Source organism: Rattus norvegicus, chromosome 8, assembly GCF_036323735.1.
Source record: "Rattus norvegicus strain BN/NHsdMcwi chromosome 8, GRCr8, whole genome shotgun sequence".
Classification (NCBI taxonomy): Eukaryota; Metazoa; Chordata; class Mammalia; order Rodentia; family Muridae; genus Rattus; species Rattus norvegicus.
Genome location: NC_086026.1, coordinates 22,727,463 through 22,737,926, shown reverse-complemented (window position 1 = coordinate 22,737,926; position 10,464 = coordinate 22,727,463). Strand labels below are relative to the sequence as shown.

Genomic DNA, 10,464 nt, shown 5'->3' with positions numbered 1-10,464 from the left:
TAATTGAAATGTAAATAAGAAATACCCTAGTTAATTAAGATAAAAAAAGGGAAACAACAACAACAACAACACCACACACACACACACACACACACACACACACACACCCAAAACAAAGTGGCTATAGTAATCTCAGAAAGGCAGCAGCCACTTAGGTCTTAAATAGAAGATTATAAATATATGTGTATATATATATATATACATATACACACACAAATATATATACATATATATGTATATATATATATATATATGGCTGTAACATCTTTTTTTTCTTTATTAACTTGAGTATTTCTTATTTACATTTTGATTGTTATTCCCCTTCCAGGTTTCCAGGCCAACATCCCCCTAACCCCTCCCTCTCCCCTTCTATATTGGTGTTCCCCTCCCCATCCTCCCCCCATTACCGCCCTCCCCCCAACCATCACGTTCACTGGGGGTTCAGCCTTGGCATGACCAAGGGGAACTTCCACTGGCGCTCTTACTATTCATTGCTACCTATGAGGTTGGAGTTCTTAAACCCATCAGTTGGAATGCAAAAGGGACCCATGGAAGGTAGACTTAAGGACTATAAAGCAGGAGCAAATGTTGAAACTAGAGAACTAAGGACAGAAAAACATTCTACAGGCTTTGATTTCTGAAAGCCTAAAGGCTCTCCAAAGCCAACCTAAGCCAGAGCCTTGGAGTCCTTCCCAACCATGTCAGGACAGGTCATAATGTGACCTCATGAGGAGCAATTGTGAGACAGTCCAGCCAACAGATGTTAAGCTGTAGGAAGGCCTGGATTTCTTTGAGTGCGTTTAGAGGAGTGGTGGAGTGGAGAACTTGGTGATTTTGGTGAATCTAGTGAGCAGTGTGTGGATTTTGAATTTGATTGATTTGTGTGTAGCTTGTGTATGTGTGTCTAGATCAGTGTTTATTTGGGTGGAGAGTTGCTTGTGTGTGTGTGTGTGTGTGTGTGTGTGTTGTGTTTTAAGTTTACTTGAGTGTGTGAGTACCTTTTTGAGTGTGTGTGTGTGTTGTGTTTTAAGTTTACTTGAGTGTGTGAGTACCTTTTTGAGTGTGTGTGTGTGTGTGTGTGTGTGTGTGTGTGTTGGTATACCTGTGGGTGACTGTGAGTGCATCTGTGTGTGTGTGTGTGTGTGTGTGTGTGTGTGCCCAACTGTGTGTGCGAGTGTCTTTTGTGCCCTGTTGGTGCACTAGTTGTAGGTGTTAGAACACCTGTGTGAGGAAAAGTATTGAGGCCAGCAGTCAGCTTGGCCATTGTTTGTAAGGTAAGCATCTACCATACTTTGTTTTATGTTTATTTATTTGCTTATTTACCTTACATCACAATCATAGCCTCTCCTTCTCTCCTCCTAGTCCCACCTCACATGCCGCACTTCCTATAATTCCCTTCCCTCCTCAGAGAAGAAGTGGGCAACCCCTTGGGTGTCACTCTCCCCTGAAACATCAGTTCCTAGGAGGACTAAGTTTATCCTCACCCACTGAGGTCAGAAAAACCAACCCATGTAGGGGAAAGGGATCCAAAGGCAGGCAACAGAATAAGAGATAACCTCTGCTCCAACTGTTAGGAGCAGAAGACACTTACATTAAATTGTGTCTGCAAGTCATAGAGCATAATTAACAATGCTCTGTCCCATGGGCTGGGTCTCAAGGTGGGCTGGTCATTGATTGGACTTTCCTTCAATCTCTGCTCCACTTTTATCCCTGAACATCTTGTAAGTAAGACGAATTTTGGGTTGAAGGTTTTGTGGGTTTGTTAGTGTCCCCCTTCCCCTAGTGAAAATCCTTTCTACCTACAGGACATGGGTATATCAGTCTCTTCAACCCCAGCTGCTAGTAGGCTCAGCTAACATCACTCTAATAGACTCCCTGGAGCATCCCACCCCCAGTCTCCAATTCATGCCAGAGATGAATTGCCCAAACCCAGGCCTCTCCTTCCCCCTCCCTCTGTACTCTGTTCTCTTCCCCAATCCTCTCCCCATCAGTTCCCTCCCTCCATTCAACTCTTTGAATTTCCCTTTTTGAATGAGATTCAAGCACCCTGCCTTGAGTTATCCTTATTTAGCTTTTTGGGTCTGTTGATTATAGCATGGTTATCCTGTACTTTGTAGCTAATATCCACTTATAAGTGTATACATACTAGGTTTGTCCTTCTGGGTCAGGGTTACGTCACTCCGGATGATATTTTCAGTTTCTAATCATTGGCGTTCAAGTTTCACGGTATCCTCCTTTTAATAACTGAGTAATATTCCACTGTATAAATGAAACAAATTTTCTTATCCATTCTTTAGTGAGGAACATCTGAGTTGTTTCAAGTTTCTGGCTGCTATGAATACAGTTGAGGAAGTTGCTTGTGGTATGGTGAAACATCTTTTGGGTATATGCCTGGGAGTGGTATAGGTGGGTCTTGAGTTAGAACTATTCCCGATTTTCTAAGAAACTGCCAAATTGATTTCCAGAGTGGTTGTTCAAATTGGTACTCCCAGCAACAATGGAAGAGTGTTCTTCTTGCTCCATATCCTCAACAGCATGTGATGTCACTTGAGTTTTAGATCTTACACATTCTGATGGGTGTAAAATGGAATTTCAGAGTCATTTTGATTTGTATTTCATTGATGACTAAGTACATCGAACTTTTCTTTAAGTGCTTCTCAGCCTTTAGAGATCCCTCACTTGAGAATTCTCTGTCTGGCTCTGTGCCCCTTTTCAATTGGGTTGTTTGCATTCACAGTGTATAGCTTCTTGGCTTCTTTATATACTTTGGATATTAGCCCTCTATCAGATGTAGGATCATGCAGATCTTTCCACACTCTTTAGGCTGTTGTTTTGTCCTAAAGACAGTGTCCTCTGCACTACAGAAGATTTCAGTTTCATGAGGTCCCATTGTTGATCTTAGTGTCTGAGCCACTGCTGTGTTCAGGAAGTTGTCTCCTGAACCAATGAGTTCAAGGCTATTTCCCACTTTCTGTTGTATTACATTTAGTGTGTCTGATTTTATGTTGAGGTCTTTGATCTACTTCATAATCCAAAGTTAAAATTGTACAGTTGACAGTTTTTATGTGGGTTTTAAAGATCGGAACATTTTCCCTTGAGTTTTGCTAGTTAACTACTGAACTCTCTCCCTAGCCTGTGGATATTGGAGGGTTTGGTTTTGGGTTTGGGTTTTTTGTTTGTTTATTTTTCTGAGGTTAGGTTTTTTCTGCTTACCCCTGAGTACCCTGGAACATTCTATAGACAAGGCAGGCCTCAAACTCAGAGATCTGCCTGCCTCTGCCTCCTGAGTGCTGAGAGGAAAGGTGTGGACCACCACCACCCAGGGATTATTTGAGTTTTAACCTTTTATGCTTCTGATTTTATTTTCTGGTTTCTTCGCCTGGATCGTTTTTGGCTTTCAGAGTTTGTTGAGTTTTTTTTTTAAATATCTTTTGTTTTTCTTACGTTTACAATTTGGAGAATTTTGTGCTGAATTTTGTGGAGAATCTAGTGTTGGTTTCAATCTTGTATCTATTGAGACCTGTTTTGTGACTAATTATATGGTTAGTTTTGGAAAAGGTACCTTGAGGTACTGAGAAGAAGGTATATTCTTTTGTTTTAGGATGAAATATTCTATAAATATCTGTTAAAGCCATTTGGTTCCTAACTTCTGTCAGTTTAGCTATGTCTGTGTTAGGTTTTTGTTTCCGTGATCTGTCCATTGATGAGACTGGGATGTTGAAGTCTCCCACGATTATTGTGTGAGGTGCAATGTGAGCTTTGAGCTTGAGTAAGTATACTTTTATGAATGTAGGTGCCCTTGCATTTGAAGCAGAGATATTCAGGATTGAGAGCTCATCTTGGTGGATTTTTTTCTTTGATGAATATGAAAGTTTTTTGATAACTTTTGGTTGAAAGTCAATTTTGTTAGAATGGGAATTCCAGCTTGTTTCTTGGGACCATCTTCTTGGAAAATTGTTTTCCAGACTTTTACTCTGAGGTAGAGGCTGTCTTTGACACTGAGGTTTATTTCCTCTATGCAGCAAAATTCTGGGTCCTCTTTACATGTCCAGTCTGTTAGACTATGTCTTTTTATTGAGGGAATTGAGTCCACTGCTGTTACAACATATTAAGGAAAGTTTGTGTGGCTCTCTTCTTTTGTGTGTGTTGCAAGGAGATTACTTTCTTGATTTTTCTAAGGGGTAGTTTCCCTCCTTGTGTTGGAGTTGTCCATCTATTATCCTTTTTTGGAATGGGTTTGTGGAAAGATATTGTGTAAATTTTGTTTTGCCATGTAATATCTTCTTTTCTCCATCTATGGTAATTGAGAGTTTTGCTGGATACAGTTACCTGGTCTGGCATTTGTGTTCTCTTAGGGTCTGTTTGACATCTGCCAAGTATCTTCTGGCATTCATCGTCTCTGGTGAGGAGTCTGGTGTAATTCTGATAAGTCTGCCTTCATATGTTACTTGACCTTCTACCCTTACTGCTTTTAATATTCTGTCTTTGTTTTGTGCATTTGGTGTTTCTTTTGTGGTCCAATCTATTTGGAGTTCTCTGGCTTCTTGGATGTTTATGGGCATCTCTTATTTTAAGTTAGGGGAGTTACCTTCAATAATTTTTTGAAGATATTTACTGGCCTTTTAAGTTGGAAATCTTTCTCTCTTCCATTCCTATTATCCTTAGGTTGCTGCAATTTTCTCTTGCCATCTGGTTGTCTCTGGTGTTACCTGGTCTTGCTGTCTATAACAGTGGCTTGTCCCTCCTGTAAGCCTGTGTATTAGCAATCCTGGAGACCGGCTTTCTCACAGTCATTGCTGGGTACAGGGAGCTTTGGAACTGGCTCAGCTCTGTCTGGAGGCAGGACTGAAAGGGTTCTATCGCAGATTGCTGCTGGGTTGATGTGTCCTGAGGGCTCCAGGCAGGACCCTTGGAGCAGAACTGGTGGTCTTAGAACTTCTCTCTAGTTTGTCATTGCTCCTTGTAAATGACTTTCAACTCTTGCACAAGGATAGACCAGAAGGATCCTCATCCTGACTACTCCTAGGAACCTGGGTACAGAGGGCTCTAGGCAGGTTCCTCTTTTGCCTGGAATGTGAGCAGAATTGGTCTCCCCCGTGCTCTCAGAATTCTCCTCACTTCTGAGAGTCCAGCTCTTTCCCCCATGGGATTTGGGTACCTCTCTCATAGCTTTCTTTATGCATGGGAGTTATGGTCATTGCTGTTTTTACTCTGTCTGGGGATTTGAGTTTGTGATTATTTGTGGTTTTTAAAAGTTATAGTATTTTCTTGAAGAATTTCATACTTCCGTTGAATGTATTTGGATCCTCTTCACTCCCTGCATCCTTCACCAACTCCTCCCACATCCATCTAGATAGCCACTTCCCACAACCCACAAATTCATGTATTTTTAAGTAACCTGGTGTCCTATATTCCTGAGTGTGGGCAATGACTCTCTTCCCTATGTGTCAACAACTGTCAATGTCCCCACTCTGGGTTAGTCATGCAGGACTGCTTGATTTTGTGGAGATCTGATGCAGGCAGCCACAGCTGTTTGGAATTTATGAATGAGGTGGTCTTGTGTTGAGAAGATATTTTGAAGATATTTTGATATGGCTCTTCCCAACCCCAGGATCTTACAATTTCTCTGGCCTCATTTTCCATTATAGTCCCTGAGCCATGGAGGGAGGGAGGGTAAAATGTAGACACACCCCCCACACCTGGTTTTGTCTGAGCACTTCCTTAACACGTATTCTCCAGTCTTTTAGCAGCTATGAGTTTCTGTGCTATTGCACCAAGAAATTTCTCTGAGATATGAGAGTTGTACTACTAAATCTGAAGACTTCTTGCAAGGATCTGCATATGAATAAGAACATGCCATGTTTGTTATTTTGAGTCTGGGTGAGCTCACTTAGTGTAACCCTGTCTACCTCCATGCATTTAGATGGCAACTTCATAATTTCAGTTTCTTATACATCTGAATGATATTGTGCATAGTTACCACATTCTCATTAGCCACTCATCAGCTGGATGGATATCTAGGCTGCCTACATTCCCTGCATGGTGAATAAATGGAACAGTAAAATGAACATGGATGAACAAGTGTCTTTGCAGCAGGAAATATTGTTCCTTGAGTATATTCCAGGAATGGCTTAGCTGTATCAGGTGGCAAACAGATTTCTAGTTTTCTGAGGAATACCCACACTCTACAGTGGCCACCTCTGTTAATATCCTCCCACGGACACTGTGCATGAGGGTCTCCATCCCCCACATTCACCCCAGCATTGTTGCCTTTACCATTCTGATTAGAATAAGATGAAGTCTCAAACTAGTTTTAGTTTTCATCTCCCCAATGGCCAAAAATGATGAACATATACACATATATTTCTTAGCCATACATTCCTTAGCCACTTGCATGACTTCTCAGAAAAACCCTTTGCAGACCCGTATCCCAATTAATCCCAATTGTTCATTGGGATGTTTCCTTGGTAATATTTCTTCGTATAGTCTAGGAGTTTTGTATATTTTGTTTTAATCTTTAGGTTTTTAGCTTTTATGTGGTTTTGCTTGTTTGGAGGTTGATTTTGTTTCATTTCATTTTCTGTTGCTTGGAATTTCTACTTGTTAATAATTTTAATTTCTTTGTTCGTTTATATATTTCCTTGTACAGTTTTCTTCTTACACAATCAGTGATGTCGATTCTTAATGTGGCTGAGCTGTGCCCCTCCCTCCTAGTGACTTGTAGGGAGTTTTTTAATTAGGATTGCCTTGGCTTTGTGTGTGACTTTGCTTTTCTGGGTTTCTCTTGTTGTTATTTTGGTTGGTTTTAGTTTTCTGTTTTTCTTATTTTTCATTATTTTAGTTTCCATCTTAGCTTTCTTTCTTCCCTTTATTTCTTTTTCCTTCCTCTTAGGTAGCATTTATACTCTGTTACCTCCAATGAGCTCTGGGAGCGAACAGGAGTCAGAAAGGCTCCCATCTGAGGGCAGCTCTTACACAGAGAGTTTCCATTCTCAATATATGATTTTGAATACCATCGGCCATGGAGGCTATGCCACAGTAAAGCTGGCACTGCACCGCCTCACAGGCACCCCCGTGGCTGTCAAAATACTTATCAAGAAGGAACACTGGTGCCATCCGGTCACATCTGAGGTAGACATAATGATGAGCATCCACCACCCAAACATCATATCCCTTTTCCAAGTCATCGAGACTAAGAAGAAAATATACCTCATCATGGAGTTGGCCGAGGGGAAACAGCTTTATCATCGCATCCGAGAGGCTGGCCAACTGCAGGAGGATGAAGCTCGGGGAATATTCAGACAATTATTAAGTGCTACAGGATACTGCCACGCCCGGGGCATTGTTCACAGGGACCTGAAGCCAGACAATATCATGATAGACACTAGGGGAAGAATTAAAATCATTGATTTTGGTCTTGCCACTCACGTGAGGCCGGGGCAGAAGCTGAGATATCACTGTGGGACTTATGCATTTGCTGCTCCTGAGATGCTCCTCGGGAAATTGTATGAGGGCCCCAAGGTCGATGTGTGGACCCTAGGGGTTGTTTTATATTGTATGACAGTTGGAAGGCTCCCGTTTGATGATTCCAACATACCTCAGCTCCGATCGCAGGTTGTGTCAGGGAAGTATGCTGTCCCACCTGGCATGTCAGGAGAGCTCAAAGACATGCTTAGTCTTTTGTTGAAAGTGAACCCCCAGCATAGGCCCACAATTCCTGACCTTTTGACTCATCCCTGGCTCAAGACAGGCTCAGAGGGGTTCCCACAACCTTCTGAGGAATGGATCCCACTAAGGCCAGACCCGGCAGTTTTACGAGCAATGGAACAAATTGGGTTTAAAGCCCAGGATGTTAAAGATTCACTCTATCAGAATAAATACAATCAAACGGTGGCTTGCTACCACTTATTGGAAAGGCAGGCTCTTCAGGGGTGTGACAACTCAACCCGACCTGGGCCAATGAATCCATGGATGGCCCCATTCCCTTCCCTTGATAACCCTGCTACTTTTCCACAAGAGCTAAGAAGGAGAGGAAGCGAGCCCAGATGGCTCGGGTCATCCTCTAATAGTCAAGGGTCTACCTACGACCAGAAACCTAGTTACGGATTAGTCAAGAGAGCCAGTTGGCCTGGTGGTCGTCTCTGCAGGCCACTCCTGACAACACCCGCAGTGGACCTAACCAACAGAATTTCTAGAAGTGTCCCCTGCTTTTCTTCAGTGCACAGCAGGGGTGAGAAGAACATTAAAAGCACAGAAGACAAATCCAGTGCTTCAGCAGAGGTCAATCCTGTCCCTAGCAGGGCCTGGCCCAAAAGATTTAGGGGATGGGCCAAGAACATCGGAAATGGCCTGATGCAGCTATGTTGCTGCTTTCCCTCCAGAAAAAAACCTCACCTGGGGCACAACAGAGTTGTTCCCCAGAAATGAGGCATATGGAGGGAATCCGGAGATCAAGCATCCAGCACTGCCCAGGTACATTGCTGTATTTGAATGTATCTATCTTGCTTATGTCTGAGTCAACTGGGAGGTTATCATTGTGTGTATGTATATGGGAAGACGCACAGGGAAGCTAGGTCTAAACGTCATGGGATGAGGGTTAAATCTAACCTATATCACATCTGTCATCGCCAACAGTAACTTCTATGTGTATCCTGCTCATGGGAACTCTTAAGAAAAAATATTTAACTTGAAGGAGACAGCAAGATCCTGACCATTCTAGAAGGAGGTAGTGGGAGAAAGGAGATGCTGAGGGAGGAGAGAGTGGTGTGGAGTGGGAGCTAGGAGATGGGGGAAGAGGTTCAGGGAGCTTAGGGAGCAGTGTGGAACAGGGTGACCACATCTGGAGAGATGCCCTGTTCAGCTGAGGTTCCCTGGGTCCCTCTCACATGTGTCCTTGCCTTTTAGAAGAGCACTAGAGGATGCCAGATGCTACAACTCTGCTATCACAGTGTTGGATGCTATGACTCTGCAGTCGCACTGTTGGAGAGGACCCAGGTGTGAACAGGGACCTGGAGAAGGGAGTCCTGTGCCAGATGTCATGCTCCAGGTCTGCTGTGCTTCCCTCAGAGCCCTGAGTACAGACAGGAGGAAGGAAGCAAATGAAGAGATGCCAGGGGGCAGGAGAGCACCTCAAAGGCATCACTGTTCAGGGTCAGGGTTGGAAGCCAGTCCAAAGCTGGGAGAAGACCGGAGCCCTTCTGCCTACCCAGGGTCACGTCAGACCCTCTTCTCGGTGCACGTGCCCGCCTCACTCCTAATAGAGGATATAAGGCTTCTTGGTATTTTGTCTGACTCTCAGAATAAAATAGATGTCTGTGAAAAAATAATTTCAATATTTTCAAAGATTTACATATAGAAAAAGGTCAGAAATAAAATGTTTGATTTTTTTTATTGTTTGAACCTATTCTGTAAAAAAAAGGCTAAATTCAGGAACAGCTGACTTTTTTTTTTCACTACGTTCATTGATCTCTCATATCCTCCTCATATTGGTGTAGGACACCACAGTCCTTGACCACCAACAGAGATGAAAAGTATCTTCTATGGTCTAAAGTTTGGCTGAAAATGTGCCTCTGGACAGTGTGTGGATACTGTATTCATAATGAGTTAGGGGGAGCAGGTGAGAAGTAAGACGCCCCTTGCTGAAACATGGTTATTGAGTAATTATATTATCTTCCTATATTGCAACATATAATTCATATATTTTAGTATGTTCACAATTTATTTTTTGTATTTTTCCCATTTAAATTTCAAGATGCTGTTCTTTTTCTGGCAGTGGTTAACATGCCACTGTCATGCCAATTGTGTTTCACCCAGACAATAAGAAAAGGTTTATGTTGTAACCCTGAAAATGTCTGCTAATTCCGTGGCACTGCAGATGCTGGATTTATGACCATTATCTTCTGCAACATCTACATTTGAGACACCTGTCACTAAGATAACACATTGTAGGTATGGACATTAATCATTCCATAAAGCAACAAGGTGTTACTAATATATAACACTAAATAGGGTGGTGTGAATGTTTTCCTTCTTGCTTGTTTGATGCATTCAATTTTTTAATGCTGGCAATGAGATACTTTTATACTTCTAGTCGCCAAATAAAACTTTAGGTAAAACTTTCCCAGGTTATCGAATTAACTGAATAGTAACAACAACAACAACAACAACAACAACAACAACAACAACAACGAACAAACAAACCTGATTAACTGTTCAGGCAGTACATTTGAAAAGCTTGTGCCAGGGTCAGGGTAAGTTGGTTCTTCCTAAAAGGTCAAAGCAAACCAACTGACCTTTTACTACAGAGAATTTATTATCTACCAGTTACATATACAATTGTTATTTTAAAAACTCTCATCTTTAATTGAGGGCTTTTTAAGGAGGAAAAGTAGAAAAATAGCTGGAATTAAAATGTAAAGGATTTGATTAATGTATCAATGATATCATCTTCCTAGAAAATGGTAA

General features: G+C 42.0%; 1 protein-coding gene across 1 annotated transcript; it reads left to right on the top strand.

Annotated features, from left to right (window-relative positions):
• Positions 1–785: 785 nt before the first annotated feature.
• On the top strand, positions 786–9,323 carry Smokl5 (sperm motility kinase like 5). The gene is made up of 3 exons (XM_039082236.2): positions 786–1,274; positions 6,893–8,472; positions 8,905–9,323. Exon 2 carries the CDS (start codon positions 6,919–6,921, stop codon positions 8,425–8,427), a length of 1,509 nt encoding a protein of 502 aa, XP_038938164.1. The 5' UTR covers positions 786–1,274; positions 6,893–6,918; the 3' UTR covers positions 8,428–8,472; positions 8,905–9,323.
• Positions 9,324–10,464: the final 1,141 nt, after the last annotated feature.